This window comes from Pagrus pagrus (genome assembly GCF_965226575.1).
Source record: "Pagrus pagrus genome assembly, chromosome: 1".
NCBI lineage: Eukaryota > Metazoa > Chordata > Actinopteri > Spariformes > Sparidae > Pagrus > Pagrus pagrus.
The window spans coordinates 15,124,309-15,151,760 of NC_140185.1; the positions used below are offsets into that span (position 1 = coordinate 15,124,309).

The window sequence follows — 27,452 nt, forward strand, 5'->3', positions numbered from 1 at the left end:
AAAATATGACCCTGCATACTAAACCTGTCACTGTCACCCCTGACAGAAAGCGCATGGCAGAGATTGAGGAGAAGTGAGAGGTGGGAAATAGATTGATGAAAGAAGACGGAAGTGACAGCTGAGAAATCTGCATTAATTGAGATGGGGAAGGAAAGTGGATTTGGATACGCATATGTGTGTGTGTATATATATATATATATATATATATATATATATATATATAGGTGTGTGTTTTTCTCGCAGGTGGAGGACCCATCAGGCAGAGCAGCAGCCAGTGTTAAAGGCAGGTAAAGAGAACAGGAACACTCATATCATCCCATGAGGACATAACTGCTGCTTCATTTCTTTCACTTTGACACACACTTACGTCTCAAAATGCTAACCCAGGTCATATGACCCATTGACTGAATGAGACGCTCCTCTTTTTATTGGATTTTAGTATTTTTTTCAATTGAATTAATAATCAGTTGATTGACAATCCTGTCACTGCTAATCACATCGAGCCAAAAGTGTTGGTCCGATAGTTTCCAGAGGCACGTGTCTTTGACCAGCACAAATTGTCCTACAAGCTGATGTTTAAATGACGTAGGTAGAGTGAACATTTTAGGAATGTGAGCGGGTTAGGGTTAAGGTTTTCAGAATTTTTTGGAGCTCCTCTTCAGCTGAGAAAAACGTTGAATGAATATAAGACTGCTCTGTGACTGAATACCTGCAAAACGAATGACATCCCTATCAGTCTCAGCTTTGCTTTGTGTTCATTGCTAATTAGCGAGAGGTGGAGGAAATATATTTATCGATTAATTAATGATATGTATTATTGGACAAATGTGTTGATGCAGTAACATGAAAGCTGTATTTTACTGTTGTAGCTGGCTGCAGCAGAACTTATTTTACTCATTGTATATACTCTTGCATGGTTAGTAACTAGGAAATGTAGCTGCCACATAAATGTAGGTACTCTTTTACTCCACTTGTTTAATTTGCTGTTTCTGCACTGTAATTAGTAAATGTTTGCATGCTAATAAATGAACTAAGATGCTTAATCGAGATGGCTACCTGGTGCGAGTGTTGACTGTTTTTGTATCTTGCAGTTGTACTGTAGCACTTTTGTGGTTATCTTGTAAACTCTATTGTGTTTTGGGGTTAAAGCAGTATGTAAGAGGAGTCCAAGGGACATTTTCTTTGGAAAAATAAAGGTGAAATGTACTGTAATATAATAAAAAAGAATAATTTGGATTTCTTTTTCTTTTCTGGATCAGTGTTTCTGTTCCATCATATCCGGCTGCTTTCTCGGTGGTAAATGAACGTCTCAATAATGGCTCTTCCTTTGATGAGCTCTGTGTTTGTGCCCTGCCCTCCAAATTTCCTGCTTGGCAGAAACATTGCACTAATTAGCAAAAGTCCTGGATATCAGATTCTAAAAAAAACACACACACAAAAGCATGCACACAAACACCTTGTCACACCGCATATCATGGATACGGTTGATACAATCATTGATGAGGTACTGCCTGTCTTTCTCTGTGTATCTTCCTTCAGGTGTTCTTTAATGATATGAATGGAGAAATAATAAAGTCACAAAACATATCCTGAGTGTCGCAGCAAGTCGGTTGCCTTAGTGAGCTGTGGACTACAACTTTTTGTTAACATTTTGCCAAATTAGCACGATCAAAAGTAGAGCTGATATATCGGTTGGCCAATATTATCGGTCAATATTGGCCTATCACAGATATATCGGTATCGGCGTATATGTTGTTGATATCTACCGATATGAAAACTTTTTTGTTTTTACAGAATACAATGCAGGAAACAGTGATTGGGGTGATTCATAATTATTAGATTTTGAGTGAAGTTTATCGTTTCAGTTCACTGATGTCATTTTAGACAAAGTTTGTTGTTAAACTGCAAAATATCCTGCCTCCATTACCTATTTTGTCACAAGTTTTTGCTCACCACATTTGAGGGAAAAAATGTCTGTATCGGCATCCGCATCCAAAACTGCATCGGTCGGGCTCTAATTAAAAGTATGCAGAATTACCTATTAGCAGTTCACGTTTGCAATGTACCCATACATTTACAAACAACTCTCACTAGGTTACTTTGATAAAGAAGAAAACTGAAAAACCTGATGCATCTTAGGCAAGTTCTGGAGTAATAAGCAGCATTTTTATTGTATTCCTTCCAAATGATTTCTGGATGTGTATTCACTTTCTCAACACACAACATGATTATATCCTCAGGTGTATGTGTCAGTCACACAAACTAAAAATATAGTATGTGCGGCAATTGGCGTCAACGATCACACTCCTCTTCTGAGTGAGAAGTGAGTCAAATCTGAACAAGCTGTCATTTCTGTTACTTGACTCTGAATCAAGTTTAAGTTTTAAGTCTCAATGTTGTCAGTCATTAAGTAATTTAAAACTGTGATGTGAATGCTCCACTCCACTCTCTAAGAACAAGTTACATCACAATTTCAGGAATAATAAGTGATTACTAATCGATTACCTTTTTAGAGAATCTCACCAGCAATAGCTGTGAGTAAAAATTATTGGACAGTCTTAGGTTTCAAGGCGCTTTCCGGTCAATTATTTCCTCGACTTGTCTATACCTTATTTGTGTGTGTGCGTGTGTATGTGTGTGTGCAGCCTGCAGCCTGCAGCCTGCCATAAATCAGTCAGGGCCCACAGATCTGAACTAAAGTGTTTTGGACCTCGGAGCCTCTGGGCTTTGTGCTGTTCAGTCCCAGTCGAAACCCCATCTGTGTGTGAAATCAGGCTTTTTTATGCCAGGTGAATTTATTTATGCTATTAGTGCAGGTTGCAAATTAAATTCAATAATTCAGAAACCGACGAGGATGATACATTTGGTCCTGAGCAAAATGTGTCTTCTTTGAATTTTCAGTTGATTGGACAAGGGAGACGGCATCTGGAGAAATTAAGCTAACATGAGATGCTAAGCACAGCTTTATAAACAGATAAACTATTGCATTATTTATCAACCACACAAATATCCAGTGTTGTACACTTGTTCCTATTAAGGCAAATAAACATCAGGTGAAAGGTGTCACTTCCTTTTAGTCTCTTTTGCAGCATACAGAGACTTTGTTTCTCAAGAGATGCATACCCTGAAGCTCAATTACTTTGAATGGGGAACATATTACTGCTTAAAACTGAAAGTGATGGAGGTCTAATCAGTGCAATTTCTTTTAAGTTTGTGATATGTGCTTCACTATTAATTATAAAGAACAATGTGTTTCAACAAAGTTTTTTCTCTATTCTTACATTTTCTCAACTAACAAACATTTTATTTTATGTATAAATGACATGCTGTGTGTTACAACACACTGCCTGTGCTTCAGGTTTTATTGTCAGCACCCATAAGTAAGGTGCTAATAATCTGTAGTAATTATTATTATAATTATCTCATCATCTTATCTACAAACATATGTGAGAATGTGCTACTCTTTGTTGTGAAAAACAAATCAATGTGTTTTCTGTGCTGCATATGTAATTATATGACATCAGTGATGTCTAGCAGACACCCAGGCGTTTGATAAAATAGTTTATTGGTGTCAAACATTAGTGGTTAATGTACAATAAGAAAATATGTTCTGGATTTTTCTAAAGCCAGGACTTTGCATTTTTCAAATCCTCCTCTAACTCTGTGGGGAAACCCATTTCAGATAAGATGTTCCCATGTGACACATATCAGGCGAAGGCTTAGCATTATAACCAAAATGAGAGTGCTTTAGTAGGCATGGTCACTAAATGCAGGCTTTCAGCCATGTTGAAAGGTCTCAATAGCTAGCTTTTCATATATTGGTGACAACTTTTAAAGTGGTTATTTCATAAAGAAATGTTGAAAGAAGGGTTTGTTTTTGTCAGGACCTCTCAAAGGGTCCCATAATAAGCCAGATTATTAAGGGATAAGAAAGAAAATGAAACACAACAACAACAACAAAAAATCGCAAATATGTATTTTGATTTATCTTAAAGGTTCGATTTGTAAAACAGTTGATGTTGGCTGACCCAACCCCACAGTCCTAAAGTGTCAATATTTGACCAGTTTGGAAATTCAAAGTGTCAATATTTGCGATTTGGGAATGAGACTCAAAAATCAACTTTCTTACGAATTGAACCTTTAAATTGTATTTATCTAGTCATTTTTTCTGGCTTTTCAATAATGTTTTATTTTTGTGACATACTGGACATTTTCACTTCTTCAGACCTCTGAAAATCCTTCGAAATAAACAATCCAAGAAGGAAAATTCACTCATTGATCCTTCAACACATGTCAGGCCATTAAGGCCACAATCTATAAAAAAGTAGTACAAGATATATAAAGATTGTGTAAAATCACAAATCCTGCTCCCATGTTTTACATACAGTACATGTGTTCTATTGGCCGTTGCTGTTCACATGAAAACAGTAACCATGAGGCCAATGTATCCACCTTCCTGCATTCAAGTTTCCCTTACACCTCTTCCTGTCTCACATTCAACTCACTGCTTTGGAGAAAAAACAGGAGTAGATACAGAGGCAGAGAGCAATAGATAAAAGGCAATAAAACCATAGCACACAGATAAAATGCATCTACAGAGCCACACCAGACACACTGTGGATGAAAAAAAAGTTCATTTTAACAGAGTTGTCTTCAAACACATTCCTCAGTGGACCCTGCTGGCTCCTCCTGAGAAGCTGTCGAGCAATGAAACACATTTTTACACATGAACTTGGACTGTTTCTTCACAACCTCCCCCGAAGGACTGGCTAAGCTACCTGTAGTGTTAGCAGTCTAGTAGTGGCTTGAACTTATCTGTAGTTTTGCAGAAATGTACTTTGCTAACATTTATTCAGGCAATTGTGTTGCTCTAAATACAGACAATATACTGTAACGTACATACTGTCAATGTGCAAACTCAAATACAACAATATCATAGAACATACTCCAAAATCACATTTGCCAATGATGCTACATGCACTAATAAGAACCAGGAAGCCAACATGGATGTCGGCGTTAGTCATTTCCAAATAACCTCAGTTTCTGCCCGTCTAGACGTAAACACTGAAAACAGAGTTTACGAATATCTTTACCCTGGATGCACGTTTCCAAACAGTCTGTTTTTTTTTTAAACGCTGTTTACATGTGAACAAAAGGCCAAGAAAAATCTTTGTTTTAAGAAATACACGTGTACATGTGGACAGGGCCTTAGTCTCCACCAGATCGTTACGTCGCCTCTCTAGTTACGCTCTGAGGCAAAGGATTACCTTTTTCTGCTCATCTTGATTTAATCTGTGACATTACCCTCCTGTGCTTCAGCTTCTCCTGCGCCTGTCTACCTTCCCACTCCACACCACCAACCTGCCTTTGCCACCTTTGTCTACTCCCTGCCTGCCACTCAGCCACTGGCTAATCTCCATTACCCCTCTGCTTGAAGATTGCTCCCTGTTTCACCATTGCCCTTTAATATCTGAATTGTTGTGCATTAAACCTTCAAATGTTTCCACTGAGACTCTGTGTTGCATTCTGCCTCCGCTAGTTACAAACGTAACAGCTGTGGACATATTAAATGTAACTATGAGTTATACAAATAGGTTTTACCATGTTTGTTGCAGAAAGTAGAACTCTTGTACTACTTTGTTATTCGTTGCTATGGTTTTGCCATTCTCTGTATCAATATGCGTCACAGACAAGTATGTCTATATTTAACAAAGAGTATTCTTCACACAGATTTAATACTGCAGAGTATCATTGACACAAGACTGATTGAAGACGACAAACATCAGAGAGAATAAGGACAGCATGCTAGATTTATGCCTGGTGCATTACATTGGGCCCACATTACGAGAGTGGATCTGATAGAGCGGAGCACAAGAGAGGATTTTTCTCTTTGTAGCACAGCAGCTACATCTAACAGCAGGACACGGACTAAAAATAATTGCCTCAAATGATAATTGCTACAAAGCTTCAAAAACAAGTAGTGTTATCTTTTTTTTTTCTTCCACATTTGCAATTAATCATAGCTTCAGATGCTGTGGTTTTCACCCAATTAAATGTTGTAAAACACTATGCCCTCTAGCACAGAACTACACAGCGGAGAAGCCACTAAATGTGTTGTTCCTATCAAAAAAGGGATGAAGGGGAGCAATAATTATGTAAACAGAAAATTAAATGCTTCATACTTGTAGGGGAAATGAAGGCTGAATCCAACACCCCCAACCACCAACACACCCTACTCTCATTTCTCTTCTCCAGTCCCTGCAGCAACCCCCCCCTGCTCCAATCTTTCAGAATACATTAGCCTGGGTTTCACTGCTCGCTGTTAGCTGGTTGCAACATGGTTCCTCTGTGATTAGCTCCGATAGCAAGATGAGAAAAGCACGAGTCAATGCCTTTGTCCTCCGCGCTGCTGTTTAGACTCGCTACTCAAATCCTCTCTATTTAAAACCCCTTTGTCTATACAAACCAGTCCTAGGGAATGAAACAGACCATTAACAAGATTAGCGCACTCATTCTGCTGCCGACAAAGGCTCCAGAATAGGCTGCTGATCATTAGGCTGGCAGCGGGAACAATGCTGATCTATAATCTTGCGCCGTGCTCCGATTGAACTATTGTGGCTTATTTATTGTGCTCTGAGGGAGATGCCATAATGGTAGCCCTTTCTCTGCCCGAGAGAATTGAAATACACAAAAGGAGAGGGGAGAGGGAGAGAGGAAGGAAGAGTAAGTAAAGGTAGAAGGAGTCTTAACCCCTCATTTCTTTTCGCTTCCAGTCAGACTAGTCAATCAATGAGAGTAAAATGGGCTCTAGAGATGGAAGCTGTTCCTTATGTGCCCCTGCAATCATCTCAGTCACAACAAGCAGGGGGCAGCTGCAGGCCTGCTGGATGCATGGTAATAGGCAGAGTTATATTCGGAGCTACATTTATGATGACCAAGTGCACTAACAAACTGGACTTTTCCAGCGTAGTTCTATGTAAACTTTTGGATTGGGAAATCTCTGAGGAGAATGAACTCATTATCTTTAACTGTGTCCTTAAATTGTGCTTTTAAACCAAAGCTGCAGTCGGGCTGAGCAGTTCGAGCCTCTACAATAGCAGCACTTCTCCATCTATCGTCTGTTTGCATAATATCAGCAGCAGGCAAATCTATTGTGTCGTTAACAGTCACCGAAGGGGCATAGCATTGCAGTAGCAACAATATTAGCTGTAATTACTCTCCTGTTATAGAAGTGAGATGTGAGTCGAGAGAGTAAAGCCATTATTCACACAACCACACAGGGTTGCTTGTCAGGAAAACCTACTTAGTAGATTCACGAGGCAGTTTCTAACGAATAACCAATGCTGTCGTTTTTCTGTTGAGCACGATCTCAAGAAGATGAGCTCAGGTGTGAGTCACACAGAATCATGAACCGTGGATATCTTTCCACAGCTGACTTTTTGCAGCAACAACTAGGTCTTTTCAGTGATACCCCCTTAACACTGGACAAAACCCCACCAACACCACTAGCATCTGGCTTTTGTCTTCAATGAGGGTACAATTGGCATTCATTCCCAAATGACCCTGCAGTAATCACAAGTGTTTTTATCGGCTGAGGCTCTGATCTGCAGTGATGTAAACATGTCACCAGAGTGCAGTGACACGTGTTGAATTTAAGGGCTTCTGGTCGTTAATACTGTCCAATTAAACCTGTTTTAGCAGCAAAAAGAGAGACTGAAGTAAAAGATATAAAAAGCAACCACTGTAACATTATCACTTTCAATCATGTGAGTATATAAGGTCCTGATTGGTACTGGGCCTTTGCAATCCTCAACAGAGATGATGTCATCAGCTCTGGACAATAATTATGTCTCTAATTCTTGAAAACACTTTTTAAGTCTTCTGGATGCAGTCTGATGAGGCGTATGATCTGCTGTCTTCTACTGGTCTCTGCTTTCCAACGTGTTTGTGACAATGAACTGGACGCACGAGAACCAACGTTTAAAAAACCTGTATGGACATGTTCATTTTGTGCAAAAAGGGTAGAAAAGCAAGTTAGAAAGCACAGCACCAGTACTGCAGCTTCCTTCACTTATGGCAGCTAAATACCCAAAGTCCAGTCCTACTCTGCAGGGGTTATCAGACAGCATTAAGGGAAAGGTATACACTACATGAAAACAAGGGAAGTAACTTCATCACATATCAACACAAAATAACATCTGTAATTCATGAAACATCAGTTAATGAGATCTAACAGGAAAAGGGTCTGAGAAGGTTTCTACTTCAGAGCTTGCTGTCCCCCACAAACCATGTTAAAAAATACACAAAAGATACCTAAGATGTGTTTAGTGTTTAGTATTTTGATGCAAATGATTTATGAGTGCATTTAGAGTGGAATCCACCATTGCAATATGGTTTATCATTTTTGTTACATAATCAGACCCTTAACGGGCTCAGGTCCAAAAGAAAAATTGACTGAGAGATTTTGAGTTTTAAAGTCATTAAGTATGCAAAACACCCTTCGAGTCACAACAAATACAAAAGGTCAAATTACAGCTTTGCAAATAAAATTCACTCTCCGTGTAAACCAATTCAAGAGCCGCAGTGGAATTTGAAAATATTTACTTTCAAAGCAAATAAGCTGATGACACTCATCACCTGTTAAGCTTTTAACATGTCAAGTTAATCACATTCTTTTGGCTCCGAAACCCGATTTGGCCCCGTCTGCTATGGGCTCATTGCTCAAGCCTGGCTAAATACACTTTTTGTGCCTTATTAATATTAGCAGGGACAGGCTGAGGAGCTGCAGTCGCGCCCAGACTAATTCCCTTATTCCTGAGAGGGCCGCGATGATGTATGAGGGGAATGAGATGGGAGGCACAGGTCGATTGGCCAACACTGTCGCCATCACACCGTAATGAGATCTCAGGGGGAGGGGAACATAGAGGCTGATTCCTCCAACTCCCTGCCCGCATAATACTAATTGGCCAGAATAGGATAGGTAAGACGCAGGAAGTTTTAATGACATTATTAAAAAGTATGGAATCTCCTCACCTGCTTCTGACAAATATTATCAGTGAGTAGAAATGACACTGTCGTGAGCGGTCTCTGTATAATGGCTAATTTTATATTAGCAACACTATATGGCAAAAAGTATGAGGACAAGTATTTGGTCTGAGGCTGAGTTTCCTGTTTACTTTTTTTTTTTTTTTGGGGAAGCCCCTTTCATGTATCAACACCGCAATCCCCCGAGCTCCCCGAAGAAATTATGCTTTTAGTCTGGTGTGGAGGAACTTGACTGGCCTCCACAAAGCCCCATTCAACAACTTTGGGATGAATTAAATCCGTTTGGCCCAACATCACTCATGTTCTTGTGGCTGTATTGGAACAAATCCCAGCAGCCAGGTTTTTTAAAATCTCGAGGAAAACCTTCTCAGAAGAGTGGAGGCTGTTCTAGCAGCAGATTAATGTCCATGGTGTCGGAATGACACGCAACAATCACGTATGGATGTAATGTCCAGGCAGGCACACTTTGTTCTGATGTCCATTTACCTTATACTGTATTTCACATTCATGCATGGACATAAGTCTTTCCACCATGTTTAGTAATTTCCATGTATTTATAGTCCATAATTCATATTCTAAACATTGTTGGAGACCGTCGCCTCTCTAGCTGCTGTGTTCCATCATTTGCACATTGGCTGTGACTTCCAGAGTGAAAAATGTGGAGGTAGCACTGCAGTCAGGTTGTACATTGTCTGCAGATGTGTGTGTGTGTGTTTGTGTGTGCGTGTGTAGCATGAGCCTGGAGACAATCCAGAGGCAGAAACTGTGTAGAAGGCACTTTGCAAATTGCATTGATCTCTCCCTAGACCTGCCTTCCACCTGCCGCCCATCCTAATGCCTGTGTTACAGAAGGGGAGAGGGGGGTGAGGGCGGTTAGAAACACCTACTCCTTTTTCCATCTCCCATCATTTTCTGTTTCCCTTATCGTCATCTTTGCATTTGCTTTCCTACTTTTAATTTATCTCTTTTCCCCCTTGCAATCATTCGCCATCTATCAGACACACACATACACCTGTAGTATCATAGTTCCACACTGTCCTGTCTGCTAATCGTTGGTATGGTAGAAATCACGGTGGAACATGGCAAGAGGTTCAAAATTAACAGTATTTACTATTTGCTTTTGTTAAATATGTTGAGACATGATCAAAATGAGATGTGCCGAAACAAGTCTGAACCGTGGAGGCCCTGCCGTGGATTGGATTTGGCTCTGAGTCGTCGAGGGCATGGACACAGGACCCCTGGGGCAGTCCCGTGGTGTCTGGCACCAAGGTGTTGGCAGCAGATCCTTTGAGTCCTGTGGGTAGCGAGATCGGGCCTCCATGGATCAGACTTCTACTGGCACATCCCACGGATGCTTGATCGGATTGGGATCTGGGGAATTTGGAGGACAGATTGATGCCTTGAGCTCTTTGTCACGTTCCTGGGGGTATTCCTGAGCAGTTTTTGCGGTGTTGTAAGGCGCACAGTCCTGCTGAGGGGGGCACTGCCATTGGGGAGTGCCGTTTCCATGAGGCAGCATACTTTGTCCACAACAGCGTTTGGGTTGGTGGTACATGTCAGGTGACAAACACATGGATGCCAGGACCTAAGGTTTCCCTGCAGAACTTTGATGATCAATTTTATTCACTTTACCAGTAAGTTATGTTAATGTTGTTGCTGACTGGTGTGGTATTAGGTTTTAGAAAATCAAATGAAGACAAACAAAAACCAAAAAAGACGTTTTACTGAGGTTGCAGTTGTTCAGCGTTGGTTGAACCAGCGCTGAGGCTGCCTCAAAGTACCAGTCTTATCTGGTGATGTTGGCTCCCTCAAGGCGCTGATATCCCATGATGCAACATAAAATATGTTGCATCATGGGATATCAGCGCCTTGAGGATGTTTACTGGGATCATGTTTAAGCAGTTTGGAAAATCACAGTGTAATTAAGCTTAATGATACTCCCATCACTTGGACGGCAGCCAGGCATAGGCACACAGTCATGAAAATTACAAGAGCTCATGGGATCTCTTTCTTTACAATGAAGCACTAGACATGAGTAGGGCTGCATATCCGCTGCATGTGTACCGACTGAAGTGTGGCAGTGATTGCTTTTCTTAGTCTTGTTAATTTCTTATTCAAACATTCATAAAGGTTTACTAATTTCACTCATTATGTGAGCATTTTTTATGAAAGTAACCAGGTTTTTCACATCATTACCAAATGTTGCCGCTGTATCAGCCATGTAAAGACCTAATTCAAAAACTGCTTCATGAGAAAGTTCCATCTGCATCTTTTTCTTAGTGTCACTGCTGTCTGAGTTAACTGTCAAATCAAATTTATAGGACCACAGTTATGTAAGTCATGGAATATGTCACCAAAATAATTATCTTCCTTGCCAGCATTTAGGTCACTGTTAAATTGATTTAATCTGCAACCTATTGAGTAAAATGCTTCTGTTGGTCGAACATTATTTACTTATTCTATTTTGGGTTTTTCTTTCCTTTTAATACTGTGCTTGCTTCTGTGTTCTGTCTAAAATTCAAATCCGTGTATCGTTTTTGGTGTCATTTTTAATGAACTGCAGTGTAATTAAAATAAGTCGTTGAGTCTTTAGGCTTCTCTCCTCTGCTGCACTGTGATTATTGTCCTTTCTTTTAAATGTAGGAATGTTATTGTTATTGTACTATTACAGGAAGCAGAAGTTGTTTTAATGCTACAGTTGCGATTGTTGGGGATTATTTGTACTGTAAATCCATTTCAAAACATTTGATCAAATCTGAATGTAGCAACAAATCTGTTGACTAAATCTTAATCCTTTCCAGTCCTTGACTTAATCTATGTACTGTACATCAAAAACAATGTGTACCATGTTTAACTGGGCACTATGTAGTTTTGGAGAAGAAATTCAGAATATACAATATTAATTAGTGACACAGACTCAGAAATATTTCTTTCTTTCATAACTGAATAAACAAGCTGTTCTCAGAGGAAAATAAAGTCCCCAGAACACTGTCTGAAGCTAGAAAGGTGGCAGAGTCCATCAAATATAAACAAAGTAAAACAGTCTGAAATTGTGTTGTCCTTTAAGGTCAGTTTGTTTATTCACTTAATTCAGTCATGAAAATGAAGAGAGTTTGTTTATTTAGTTTGTTTAGGCATAAAAAATTAGTCTGAACAAACTGTCTTCCCCAAAATGACATAGTGCACCTTGAACAAACAATCCAGTGTATCTCAGACTTCAGTAAATTGAATACATAGAGTATGTTTTTCCCTCTCTTCACCTCACTGGCTCCATGCCTGTTAATACACAGCTGTGATGCTCCTCTGGCTTGTAGAGGAGGCTGGCAACACTCTAACAAGTCTCCTCAGTCTCCATAAGGACCCTACACGGACTGCTATCAACCATCCTGCCTCATCTGCCCTGGACCTGCAGCGACTGTCCCACTGCGACGGCCTTTAGTGCAAATATAGAGTTTAATATAGTTCATACAGTACATGGCTGAGTGGACACATGAACGCAGAGACTAAAAGAGAAAGGTTGTGTTTGTTTGTGCACACACATACACACACACACACACTAGAATGTTAGAGGGCGTGTAAACAGCTACACAGCCCTCGACAAATGTTCACTTGGATTAACACTAACATGGGGTCACAGAACTACAGTACAATAAAGAAGCAAATGCCACTACAAGCCCCCAAAGTGTTTTTCATGCAACTGGTAAACAAAATGTAATGGTTTTTTCCCTTTTACCGTTCAGTTCGATAAAGAAGTTGTTAAACACAGTGCGACTTCCTCTGAATGGGAAATCGTTTTCAAATTATAATAGAGCAATAAGTCACTCTTATTGTTAAAATGAAGAGCATTGGCTGCTGTTATACAATAACATGCACTCGTAGAGTTTATTAAAGATTTCATTTCTGAATTGGACAGCCTGTAAAAATTGATGGTTTTGGCCAAAAGCCAGTGTTTACTGGCGAGTCGTGAGAAGCTGCTGAGACCAACTAAGTGTGGCCAAAGATGACACCTTAAAAATAAAAATAAAAAACTTGATTCATTTGTCATCACTACATCTTGTATGCCATTGTGCTCTATACAGCAGCTGTTAAAAATACACTACTGCACTTACTAAATATTAGACCTGTCACTTTATACTGTGATGGAACTGTGCCTGAAAAAGTTTAAATGTATTTGAGTGACATTTTAGAGATGTGTTACATAGTTATAGCTGTCGATGTGGGAAATTAAATGTGGGAAGAATAATGGATGAACAAAAGGTTCAAATTGCTTTAGCCTACAGTTGTTTTTATGTTAGGTAGCATTGCAATATTAAACATGACACTTTCGTCTAGATACTACATTTCTTTAATGTGAGTTAATTACTCTTGTACTTAACGTATCTCACTTCTGTTGGTATTCTATAAGGCACTAGTTTTTGCATTTACTCCTTAAACATGTCATATTTTATATATTTTGTATATTTCACCAACATTTACTGCTCTTATTGCCTTAAACTGAGCCCAGTGTGTGGCACAATGATTTCCTTCTTATCTTATTTTATCTTATCTTATCTTAAAAAGTCTATGCCGCAGGCTGAACGGAGGCTTTTATCATTTTTGTGTATTGTTTAACTGTATAGACAACACACAAGCACACAAACTACACCGAAACATCTCTCATTTCCACCTTCCTCCCTCCCTCCATCCATCCATATGATAATGTAGGGCCGACCAGGCGAGGTGCCATGGGCAGGGCGACAGGTCAACAGAGGGCAGGGTGAGCAGTGAGGGAGAGGAGGCACACATGTGGAAAAACAGGCTGAAACTGGTCCAGAATCAATTTTCATCATCTCCGTGGCAGCTGCGGCCTGGTTAGGTGATGTGAAGGAGAAGTGAACCAGACCGGCAATGATGTTACGGAGCAGAGGTTCAGCCACCATCAAAGAACGTGGAGGAAGGTTTGAGTCTGTATCAGTGGGCGTTTGTGTTTGTGTGTCTGGAGGGCTGTTCCAGGGCAGGAACTTACCTCTGCAGATGGTGCCGTTTCCCACGTAGCCCGGCTTGCAGGTACACAGGTGTCCTCTGATGGTGTTGGTGCAGATGGCATTCTCATCACACAAATTCTGGCCACTGGCGCACTCGTCATGCTCTGGGGGAGAGATAGAGAGAGAGACTCCAGAGTCAGAATCTGTGCGTGTGTTGTTTGTGTGAAGGATGGGGAGGGGATTGAAAAAAAATGGCTCATTTTATTTTTTCAGCTTAGCAGCCGGAAAATTTGTGGAAATTCCACTGATGAGTGGACAGTCAACAAGCTAGTTGGCTGACAATATGAGGCCACAGCTGAGCTTCTCTTCTGTCAACAGCCAGCTTTCTACCTCCAACACCAGTTCTGCTTCTGTAACATGAAGGTTACTTCAAACCACGGCAAAGGCACAAGTGCTTTTTATAGCCCAGTTTTACTTTAAAACCAACATCAGGTGGTAGAGGTCTTTGGAGCAACAGCTGGTACACGCCAGGTGTGCTGACTGATTGCTAAGTAACAGCATCAATTAGCCTAATGATGCTGGCTTAGATACTGGTGACTAGAGAGACAACATTTAAGAAGTATATCAGGACTTAACTTTCACAAAATCATGTAAACAAGTTGAGCACCCTGGAACGTTTCAGACCACCATCTCCAGAAAGTTGACATCAGCTAATAGAAAATGGCTGCTTAAAGGTGCAATATATAAGAATTGGCCACCTGTTGAGCTCAGACTCAAAACAATTGAATGTTTCAACAATTTCTTTCATATTGCACCTTTAAAATGTCTCCATATTTCCCAGTGCCCTGATGTAATATCAGTAAAAATGGCTAAATATGGACTCCAAGTCCCACTGAAAGCTATGGACCATAGAACTGTGATTGGTCATCATGGGCTGTTTGTGTTTTCTCCTAAAAGTCTCCAGTTTCAGCAGAGACTTTTGATTGTGAGGACAACATGAGCAAAGCTGAACATCATCTCATTTTCAGCCCCCCAGCCAGCAAATACATATACAACAAACCTGCTCTTCATCACTTACTATTACTGACAGGAAGGGATGGTTTCTGTTGCTTCTAGCGACTAAAAATGTGAATACAAATATTAGAGCGCATCAACCCAATTGCCAGAATAAAAGCTGACAATGTACACTGGCTGACCAAGTAAAGGTGACTAATAATTTAAAGTTGTTAAAACATTTTAGCTTGTACAACTTAAATTTAAAAGTATACTTTTATGTTGTTTTTTGTTATGACAATGCTGTGCTCATGATCCAGTCAGGTAACCACATAGTTACCGACTGTTATATCAGTTTTTTGTTGCGACAAACAAGACTGGAAATTGTCCCACGGCCTCCTTCAAATCTATGTCGATACGCAGTCTTGCAGACACTGGCTTGCCAGCCTTCTCGCATGTAACTCCACCATCATCCCCTCCACCTCCTGACATGACAGTCATGTGAACATGACATGACATGTTTTGAAGAAATGTCAATATGGTATGTGGCCAATGACACTTACAAATGTGAACGTATCAGTGCCTTGCAGAAACTTCAACTGTCAACATTTTAACCTGGTGACTGGGCTGGAGAGAATATAATCAAAGCAGGATAACTCATCCAAACAATGCAACAAACTGGACCAATCACACTGTAGAAAAGCTGCATCAGCTGATTTATTTACAGCTGACAACAGAGAGTTGGACTGTCAAAACTGTGCAAGTGCAATTTTGGCATTTCTCTCCTGATCCTTGAATTGAACATTGTCCTTCATGGGCTGAATAAATTCTAAGACCATAAAACTTGAGACTGTTTTATTAACGAAAACAGTGCAAGGTCGGCAGTGTGAAAATATGGCTCGAGTTGTTTCATTAATGAAACGCTGACTCACTAATAACATGGCTATATGCTATACAGCGCTGTATGTATGCTACATGCTCAGGGTCAGTGTTTTATATTCTGCTGGGTCTCATGAACTGCTCTCTTGATTTTTATATGGTTGCTGTTAGCTCAAGGCCAGAGGGAATAACAGGTGGGTTTAGTGCTGCAGGCGGTGCATGATTAACCACCACTAAGAGACCTTCTACCAACAGTAATTCCATCTCACTGCTTTGATAGTGTAAGTCAGGAGTTTGCACTTGTAGCTGCAGAGCAAAACTTTTAACTTTGCTTTCCAGATGTTTGCTAAATATTCTCGACTTTACTCAAACATTCATGGTTGGCTGCTTCTGCTGAGAATTTTTAAGGAGTATCAAAAACTTAACACCTGCAGCTAGGGAGGTGGCTCGGAAAAGTTTGTGGCTTGGAGTTTCGACACATTACAGCAGTGATCCATATTTCATAGTCCACAGAAAACTGAATCTGTAGCATAAACTACTCTTGAACCACTCAGTATGTCCCAAAAAGTCACAGTTTTGTCAACATATGGCCAAATAAACAGGGTTTGGAGCATCACCAGGATATGCGTGGATAGAAGATAAAAGATTATGCTACATTAGACTTTAAATTGGACACTGTATATACTATCTAACATCATTTCTTGAAGTGCAGTAATAAGCACATTTATAACTCGCTTATTTAAGTCCCAGCCTTGGTGGGACATGGTAGTTGGATGGTTTATAAACAGAACTTTCCCCCAGCAGACCTGGTTTTGCCTCCCATCTGTGACCAATGCCAAAATTGATTTGCTTTCAAGTTATGTTACATAATGTGAGTTATGTGAGTAAAGTGACTGAATGTAGTTATAAGAACCCAAAGTTTCTGTTTTCCTGAAAGCAAAACGAAAAACTTAAAAGCAGTTTTGATGCCTGAACCCAACGAAGTAGTTTTAGCTGCTAAACCAGCAGCTACTAGTTTTCCTTATTTTTTAAGCTTTATTATGAAAGTCTAACCTGACAACTGTTTTACTGACCAAGCTGCAATATTTGAAAAGTTGGGAGTGAGAGCTTGTTGCATTCATTGTGTTTTTCCTACTTCTACATGTCAAAATGTCTTCCACGAAAAAGGCAAATACTTCATCTCCCTTCCTGAGATGATGGACATGTTTTTGCAATAAGAATATTCATATTTATATATAGAGAGATGTATATTCTTGTAACATTTATGATTTATAAGTGTCTGATTGACAGTTTGTAATGTCTTCAATAATAAAACAACAAACAATGACTAATTTCTGTCAGATCTTGTTTCTAAAGTCCACAGTTTTCAGCACTGCCTCCGCCTGCTTCAGCAAGTTAATCCCACCAGAATCAACATGTCACACATGACACGCTACATGTTCCACTAATGAGCCCACCACTGAAAGCTCCTAATGAGGCTGCTCAGGAGTTGACCTGAGGCCACGGCAACTCTGCTTAAGTTGCAACGTGCTACTAGAGAAAAAGGAATCTGATTTCAAACAGGTTTGAAAATTAACATAATTATAACATCATGAAATAATAATCATGGATCTCTCTGCTGCTCATAAATATGGGATTAATTGATTTTTGGCAACGTGTTTATTGATTCAAGTCCTGCTGCTGAGCTTATCAAACTGATTAAGCCGCAGTTAATGAAACTTCAATTAGAATCTAACATGATTCTGGATGATTATAAACAATACATTAAAAAAGCAGCCCTTAATGATGCTGTGGTGGGGATTTATGACAGAGCTGCACAGCTGCAGTATCTTTTTACATCAAACCATGTGCTGTGTCTTTAAATGCCAGTCAAGACCTGGCCCGAGGCGGCCTCCACTCACAAGGTACACACTCACTAAAACACACTCCTCATGAATATGCAACGGCTTTGGTGGGAGTCATGACTAATACATTCCCCTTAATTAATGAGCGGTGCTCATGAAGCCCTGGAGCAGCTAAGAGAAATTATTTAGCTTTTCTCTTCCCAAGGATTTCCTCCCCCCGTTGAACTATAAAATGGAGGTGAATGTCAACAGTGCTGGTTGGATGTGCAAGTTTATGTGAGGGGATATAAAAAGTAGGCTGCATTAATGGTAGAGTAATAGAGGAAGAGTTACATGATGAAATATTCAGTGTGGTAATGGCTTTGAGAGAGGGGAGCAACAGAAACCAAAACACTGACGGCCACTGCTGCTTATATATGCGGTTTAATGTCTGCTGGCCAATTTGAAATTACAGAGTTTGAAGTATAAACAGACAGATGCAGAGGCGGAATTTAGGGATAATGAGTATAAGTGAGAAACTGCCAAGCTGAACAAGCAATAAATCCGTCCTAAAACACACTTGGGGGCCCTTTTTTAATGACAATGACCAGTGCAATAAGTGCCCTGACAGTTCAGGGTTTTCATGAATGTTTGAAATAGATACAAGGAAAGAAAATTCAAACTTGGAGCAAGATGTGTCTAATCATATGGGTTTTTTTGTTTTGTTTTTTTGACTATGTCAGCACAGTAGATAAAAAAATAAACTTATTAACTTGCAAGGAATGTTGCTATCCATGACTTTATAAACTTTGACAGTTACTGACAAGTAAGACTACGAAGATAGAAGTGAAGTTTCCACTCGACCAACACAAGACAAATGCATTGTTTATTGGCCATATGTACACAGATTGTAATGTGACGTGAAAAATTAGACCTTCCCCGTCTCTCTCGATCACCTATACTAGCCTGTGGGTGATTTGTTTAAGTTGTATAACGCTACCAGAATGTGGATTTCTTTGTGAGGGACTTTCGCTACAGTCCAAATAATGTGACTTCTCCTCGAGTGCCTCGTCTCAGTGCCTCTCTCCGCTCCGCTAACAGAGAGCAACAGTAGCTAACGTCAGCATGAAAATGGGGTCCTCTAACATAAAGTAGCGAACGGCTTCCAGCACAACACAGAAGTTCCACAGTCGGTGGTACAGTAGAAGTGTAGAATGGTTTTCAAAGCCTGATACCTACATTACCCACAATGCAATGTATCCACTGAGGGACCACACTGCAGGCAATTCATCAGCTTACATGCAGCTTTTTCTGGAGCCACAAAAGGCGTTATACTACTTTTTCACATATACAGTTGTACTCCCCAAGACCTGTAAAGACACTTTGATGTGTAAAATTGGTGGAATTACCCTTTAACGGCCAAAGCCTTGGAAGATTATTCCAACAACTCAATGCATAAAAGCTGCCCCACCAAAGCTTTTTGTCCTCCTCTTCAGAATGACTGCAAGACTCCTGCCACAGCACCTGCGGGGCCTTCCTGGGTAATACATTAAAAACACTCTGGACAAGTAAAGCGGTGCAAGACCAAGTCGAATTTTTCAATCAATATGCAACTTAAATCAATATATATGTAAAGAGCATTTGTTTGCGGGCTGCACTGCTCTCTGTTCTGCTATTGATTGTATAAGAAGTCATATCAGACTAATGTATTTTTAAACACTGCAGCTGCTGTGCCCTTCGAGTCCATGGGTGAAGTTTATTATTATCTGGATTGAGCTCGAGGCTGTTTGACATTGTGAGTCATTTGATTAAATGTTTATTTCAATAGTAGTGCTCAACGCAGCTTTAATATCACATTTCATGGACTTCGCCAACACCCACTGGCTAAGAGAGGGACTGCATTTTAATGCACCTCCACCAGCTTCAAAAATCAGCTGTAATAGCTGTTGTTCGGTGCATGGAATGAAAAACAAATAACAGCTCCCACGGAATAATTAATGGGACATATAAACCATCAGAGATTAATACGATTTAACAGTTTCCAAAGGGGGTTTATTTCTTTCTGCAATACAATAAGCTAACACAGCGATGAATGATCGTGTCACCGGAAAGTTATTACATTGACAGTATTAAGCTCAGTGATTCTCCAGGAGATAACAACAGCCTTGTGTGAGCATGCTGCCCATCTCTGTCAGGCTTGGTCTAATTAGTGGTTATAACAGAGTGATGCGGTGTCAGGCCTGGACATGTTGAGGTGACCCCCCGAAGCGCCGGGCTAATGATGCGTAATGACTGATCATCAGGACGACGGACAGCGGCCGTCACACTCACTATGGTTTCTGCACTGTCAACAGGGTGGAGAAAACATGGTAATAGGAGGGTCAGAGGGAGGACTGTGGTTATTTCCCATTTCACAGAATCACTGGGTCAACAATATGCTTCTCACCAATCAGGGCAGGTCAGAACTGGAGCTGTGTCCCCCTTGTTCGGTCATGTACTGCTCCTTACAGGGTTTGTTTGAAATGGATCGTTTGGACACGTATGAAGCATTTTTACTGACATAGAAGTAATTTACACAAAAAGTGCATGATGGGATTTTTAGCAAAAGCAGTGCACATTTTCTTCACTACATTGTTTGGCTCAAACAGTGCAGAAATGTACAGTATGACCGTGCAAGGTGCTTCAGATTAAACAGATAATTGTTATTTGCTTTGCTTTATTTCCTTTATTTGCATGGCTTATTTTCTGACACCTTAAAACGGCAGGAAATTTAAGTTCTTTGTTGTTTTTGTTTTTTTTCCAGCTTCTCTCCTTTCGCCTTTTTATTTTCTGTGGAATGGTGTCATAAAGCCTCGGGATGAATGTTAATTTTCCACTCAAGCTGAAACATTTTCAGTGCTCAGCTTTACTTACTAGTTGCCTCCATTTGCAGCGCCTGGGGCCAATAATTTGTGTCAACTCTTCACATTCTCTTTTATTCACACTGTTTGCAAAATTCACTTCATGTTTTGTCTGAATTAAACACTGAAACAACAAGTGAGGAAGAAGAGTTGGAAAGTAACTAAGAACATTTACCAAAGTACTACACTACAATTTTGAGGTACTTGTACTTTATTTGAATATTTCCATTTTCTTATATGATTCTACTTCTAAAATAAAGATTTTTACTGAAAACAGCATGGCAGCTTATTAAATACAGCACATTTTTAAAGATTGAAACAGTGTTTTCAAGTCTTTTTGACTTGTATCCCCTGGCATTGTGTAGTTATTGCCTAGTAATACGGCCCTTGTTCAACTTTCAAATGTCTTCCTATCTAAACTTATTTGTTTTCATTTAAGTAACTGTCTGATGCCCAAAGAGGTCAAATTATCCAATATTTCAGAAATAATGATGACAATTTGAGTCCAAAAAATGAATGAAGATTTGCAGAATCTTGAATGAATGAACATTATTTCCTTTCCTCTTCGTTAATCATCTCAAGACTTCGCGACCCCTCAGATTTATCACATGACCCATGAAGAAGGCCCGAGCAAGACTTCTTACTGTAGATAAAGTAGTGAAAACTAGCTCCATCTTCACCAGCTACAACAGTAAAATGCTTTTCGTCAGTATCATGGCAATAATATATCAGTCACAGGATCCATTTTTGTGCTTTGACTTTTTGAAACTTTGAGAGCACTCTGTACTTTTACTTCAGTAGCATTTTGAATGAAGGACATTTTCTTGCAATGGAGTATTTTCATATTGTGGTGTTGGTACTTTAACTTAAGCAAAGGCTCTGAGTACTTCTTCCACCACAGTCAGGGAGTATGTAATGAGAGATTTTGCTCACAGCCTCATTAAGAACATTTGCAAAGAACAAAATTCAATCATGCATTTACTTGATTGTCTGATATCACAACGGAAGACTGAAAGACGATAACAAGCAGTTTTTCAACAGTGTCAGAAACAGGTGACATCTTTCAGATTGTCTCATTTCTGTCAGAAAGAAACTACAATTTTCCTTGATCTCATTTTCCTTTTACCGTGACGACAATCTGTCCCAAACCAGCTACTTTTAGCCACCTAAACCTAAATAAACCTAATCTATCCATCTCTAAAATTCTCAAGTGAATCCACAACCATTTATTATAGTTTTTGCCCAATGAGAAAATGCTCATCTGAATCGTTTTTGGAAGGGCAATGACAGCCTGTTCTGCAGTATTCACTACATCTTTACCAAACATTCTCTGTTTTTCATTTACACTTATGTCAGTGATTTATGTCTCTTCACTTCTACTTGCCCGTCATGCTAAGAATCTTATAATTTAAGCTTCCTGTACTATTGTTGTCACACTGGATAAGACAGAAGCTTAATGCCTCAAATATGTATTGAAATGTAAATCTATTAATGGTCTGGCTTAAACAGCTCTGACACAGTGTGAAATTCAATGTAATCTGTGAAGTGTGAAGGATAATACTAATAATTTATTTGATTTTGTTGAGTGTATCAAAATGTTTGAGCGTGCTTGTCATAAGAGATAATAATTACTAAAAAAAAAAAAAAGATTGGGCTGTAATTAGTATAAAAAGACCAAATTCTCTTTGTTTACATCTCACTCAGGATATGATTAAGGCTTATTATCAGACACAGCAGGGGTTTTGCTTCTAATGTTGGGAGACCTCACTGAATCAGAAAATTTAAGGACCATGTAATTAACTGCCAGCGGGTTTGGAAGACCAAGTTATTAGCAACTTTCGAGCCAGACGCATGAGTTGTTTTTAGCTCCTGTAAAACAAGCACTATCTTCCATAAATTCCAATTTTATATGTTTTAATGGGATCATTTTGCTGTTTGAATTGTACCAAGAAACATTAACTTTACAGGTTGTGCATGGCTCAACCATTTACTGGTCTTCCATGACTTTAAACTGAATCTAATTGGTGCTCGGACAAATCAAACAAATATTCAACGTTAGCTTCTTTTAATTTCTTTTTAAAATGTTTTCTTTAAAAACCATTCTTCCAATTAACGTACAAACCAATCATGTCATGACAAGCTTAAAACAGAGGCATTTAAAGACCGCACTTTAATCACTGTGAAGGAGTAGATTTGTTTTTGAAGAGAGACTTGTGCGAACACAGTATGGGAGCTATGCTACTGTTGTAAAGTTAGCAGGAAATTGGTCCGACAGTGATGTAAGAGAACTGGTCTCCATGCCGAGGATGAGACGATAAGACAAGGCAGTTTAGGCACATAAGGGTGTAAAGCTTGCTTCATACTTTATCTGTAATGTCTCAAGTACAGATAACACCCTGTACGTTCAAAAAAAAAGTCATTACTTTACCAGAAAGTTTAACAAAGAGTAACAACGACCAAGACAATTTTTTTTTTCACCAAAGAAAAGACATAGCTGTCCAGAAATGATTGCTGAGTGACATGAGTGTGTCCCTAAACCTCTGAAACAGCCCAAAGACCTTTGGAGTGACATGACAGTAGTTTATTTTTGTTGGACAAGTAAATAATCTTAATTACAGCGATTATTACAGTATAACCTAACACAGGGGTCACCAACCCCGTGCCAGCGGCATCTGGTCGCCCCCAGTGAGCATAAGAGTCGCTGGCAGGGCACCTTAAACCTACACTGTTTCCTCACATGTGTAGCTTATTAAATGCATAGCAGTGTTTCCCACACATATACTTTACTTGTTAATACCGAATGAGCTCTAGTTCTGGTGCTATCTGGCCAACCAGCCGTCAGTTTCACCAGTTTTGACAAAAGCCATTGTAAACAAGGAAAAGACCTCTGTCAATAGCCATTAAAGGCTTTTTCTCCACACTACCAATCTCTCTTTCTTCCAGTAAATACTCCACATAACACATTTTAGCTTTTTAGACCCTTTTTTGTTTGATGCCTATTTATACTTTTGGTATTTTGGTTTTCTTTTACTTTTACTCTCTGATTACACATGTTTGACTCAAACTGGAATGAGCAATGTCAATTCACATTACAGTATGTTTTTCATGTTAAGAGGATCTAACTGAAGCCAGGGTTGTTTCTGTCAGAGAAACAACTTCTGCTGACATTTCTTTTCTCAGATTTCATCTGTCTTCTCTTCCTTTTTCAGCGCTCGAAACCTTTTTTGGTCTCTAAAACAAAAATGAGGAGATTAAAGGATCTATGGCTAAAACCAACACCTCATGATTCACTTTTACTTTACATAATAAATTTCTAAAACATGTCCTCATCTCTTAAGCTCCTACCGTCGTCTCATTCAATAATGTCAAGCAGAACACTTCAGTAATGTGAAATTTAATGACCAGTGACAAGCCCATAAAAAAGAATAGAGCACGGCAGGATTTTTCAAGCGTTTTTTTCCCTCCTTTTTTTTTTTTAAAACTCAAAGTCATCATGCTCACTTCCTGCCTCAGCCTTGCCGCTCACCTTGACATGATGTGAACTCAGCAGGGATCGGTCCTGTGTCAAGGAGAGAAATACATTGATTGCCTGTCATAGCATTTAGCCTGGAGGACATGGATTTCCATAAAATTAGATAGAACAAACTTCTGATTTTCCTGCACCAATCAATTTGCAGTCGAAGAGGTTGACCCGCCACTGGATCGATTCCATCTTACACAGCTACTTTTACATTCTGCATGCATGTGTGCTCACAAAGAAGAGTATAAAGACTAAACTGGGTTAAAAGGCTTCTTGAATAGGTCAGTGTAAAGAACAAGGGCCTTTTCATGTGTTTATGTGTTGTGACTATGCAAGGCTGCTCATTTATCAGAACTTTTATGATGCAGATGTGCCTCTCTATCCTCTCATCTGATATGTTTACAGTGTAGTTTATGTCAGTTTCTGCAAATCACAGGTACCTCAAAGTTTGCATGAGACAGAGAGACATCGGCATTTGCAAGCATGACACCACTGGACATTTTTAAGGAGACCTGGGGCTATTTCCAGCCATGATTTCGGGAACCAAAACCGGATATTTTTCACAGGAAGTCGGACCATCTCCAGGCGTGTTTGTGGCAACAGAAATGTGATTTTTTATTGAGACTTGGAATATTTCTAAAATTTCTGTTTTTTTCTTTTTTGGAAGACTCCCAGGCATTTCTAGCTGTGTTTGCATTGACCAAAATAGGTATTTTAAGTCAAACCTTGATGTTTTCCGACCCATAACCGAGTGGTTTTTGGGCCTAAACCTAACCAGATTATGTTGTAATACTAATGCTATATCAATATGTTCACCAGTGAGACGCTTACAAGCTGTTGTATTGGTTTTGGAGCTTTATTTCTGAAAACCGCTGCCCTCTACGTACATCTGGAAACTCTGATAAGATGGATGAGAGTGTACCTAAAGGGACATTTCTGGATGATGATACACGATACTTGATGATGACGATACTCAGATACCATCTGAACAAGGAGTGACTGTACAGAATTTCTTTACTTTTTCTCAACTCCAAGTTTTACATGCATACAATATCAATGTGCACACGTCGCAATTAACTGGGGTAAGGAAGCAGGAGACATGAGAAGAGAAATCTGCACTGCTGCTGGGAGTGTGTGTGTTAACAGTCACGTGATATTATTTACATGAAGCACTAAAGACCCTGCACTTTAAAACACAAGTGCTTCTCATTATGCTGCAGATATGTTCATCTTGAATAACAGCCGCTGCTTTAGAGGCATTAGCGTCCGGTTTGTTTTATAGTGTCCTGACCACCTCGTCCGTATCCTCTCTGTGTGTAGCTGCAGCACGGAGCCTGACAACTAATGTAAGGAATTTACTTCCGGGCGAAATATACAGCTCTCTGCAATAAAGATGCTTAGGCTGCAATTCATATTAATGAAAGCATGTTGCGTTAATGTGCTCTGTCAGTAAACATCCATCCCATACCCACAGTGCATCATTATTCCACATGTGTATTCAGCCGGGGGAACAGGAAGATAATGCATCAAAGAAGAAGAGGCGGAGGTTACAGAAAAGCATTGTGACGTGAGGACAGACATCACTCTGGATGCTCGAACAGGAAGAAACACTCCTTACATCAAACCTTTATGGGGAGGCTAAAAATAAACAGCAGCTCCTACAGCCAATTACACAGGGATGAAAGTGAGGACTAAGGAAAACTTATCTGACTCCTTCCCAAACTGTGTTTGATGGGCTTATAAAATTGGCTGGTGCCGAGCCAACCTGCCAGCGTGACCCTCATTTTTGAAGAGTTAATGTACACAGGGAGGGTTGCCAAGGTTTCCCAGCTCGTCACACCTGAGCTCCACATTCATTACATGTATAATTGGAGTTGGATTTGATCAAATTTTCATTAAACATATAGTGTGTCAGGGGGGTGGGGGGGATCCTTTTTGGATTTTGGAGAATATATGTAGCAACTGATGCATGAAATTAGTGGCAACTTCTTTTGGTCAGTCATACAGCCGAGCTCGAGCATATTGTCAATGAACAGCAGGTTGATAAAAAAATAAAAAGTCAAATATCGATCAGTGCAGATGAGCATAGAAAACAAATATACACTACAGGATCAAATGCAGCAGCAGGTGATGTAGCTGCTGTCTGAATAAATGATTAGTCAACAGAAAGCTCTCAATTCAATCAATATGGTTAAAATACCACCACCAGGCTTATGTCAACTCAAGGGAAAGGAGTCACAGGTGGACAATATAATGATATTGATTATAGCCTGATTGATTTTTAAATAAATATTGATGTTTACCTGCTAGCAAAACAAATCCAATCAGTTTTATCTTTTTTACACAAACATTAACACAACATTAAAATCCATGATACCTCCACAGAGGTGCGACAAAGATTATGGACACTGATGGCAGAGGCTGCCATGTAAAGTGCTGACCTGCTCACCAGGAGCAACTTGGAGTTCAGCATCTTGGCCGAGGATACTTCGACGGGCAGCAGGGGGAAACGGGGTTTGAACCATCGACCTTCGAATTAGTGGATGACCTGCTCTTACTCCTGAGCCCCAGCAACCCATACACAGGGGCAGGATAGAGTTGAACAATTAACTTTACCATCAGTAATGGTTGTTATGAATAAAGGATGGTGGTAAGGAATCTCTGGTTGGCTGTGTTTTGAGATCATTTTTTGATAGCTTATATTTCCTTAATCTTAAATCAAATCAAATCAAATCAAATAATCAAATCAAATCAAATCATATTAAAGTAAATTAAATTAAATTAAATTAAATCAAATCAAATCAAAAGTGGTATATAGTAAAATTAAAATAGCTCACTTAAACTCATCATGATTAACAAGAAGAAATCCAAATATTTCATTTGAATTTAAGAAATACCAGCCTGCAGTCGTGTGCCTCGACCAACCAGTCAGGTCACAGTTTACATCCATGTCTTTGCACTACTCATATAATATATGTAGTGAAGCCTATGAGGGAATTTAATAAAAGAGTATTTTTTTGTCAAAATGGAAGTTATCACTATATTGACATACAGAATATGAGTTAGAAACATGCCGTCTTCACTGAGAGACACATGGTGCAACAACAATCACCTGATGCTCAAAATTGGCAAAACCAATGAATTTGTGGATTCAGAAGCTGCAGCCCTGCAGATCTCAACCATCAGCACAGTTTCAAGGTGAGCATCAAAATTTGTGCCACCGATTAAGTATCCAACCAATTGTGAAATATGGTCACAATGTCCCCTTCTGTTCCTGAGATGTCATGTTCACAAGAATTGGTCGGACAGACAAGCAGCAAAGATAATG

At 39.6% G+C, this 27,452-nt stretch overlaps 1 protein-coding gene across 2 annotated transcripts in view; it reads right to left on the minus strand.

Annotated features, from left to right (window-relative positions):
- Positions 1 to 27,452, minus strand: part of LOC311259594 (protein kinase C-binding protein NELL1-like) — a 282,733-nt gene that overhangs the window by 46,414 nt on the left and 208,867 nt on the right. For both annotated transcript variants that reach the window (XM_084356830.1, XM_084356829.1), the window contains one exon: positions 14,051 to 14,173. In XM_084356830.1, coding sequence (XP_084212956.1) covers positions 14,051 to 14,173 — 123 coding nt within the window. The remainder of the gene's footprint in view (positions 1 to 14,050; positions 14,174 to 27,452) is intronic.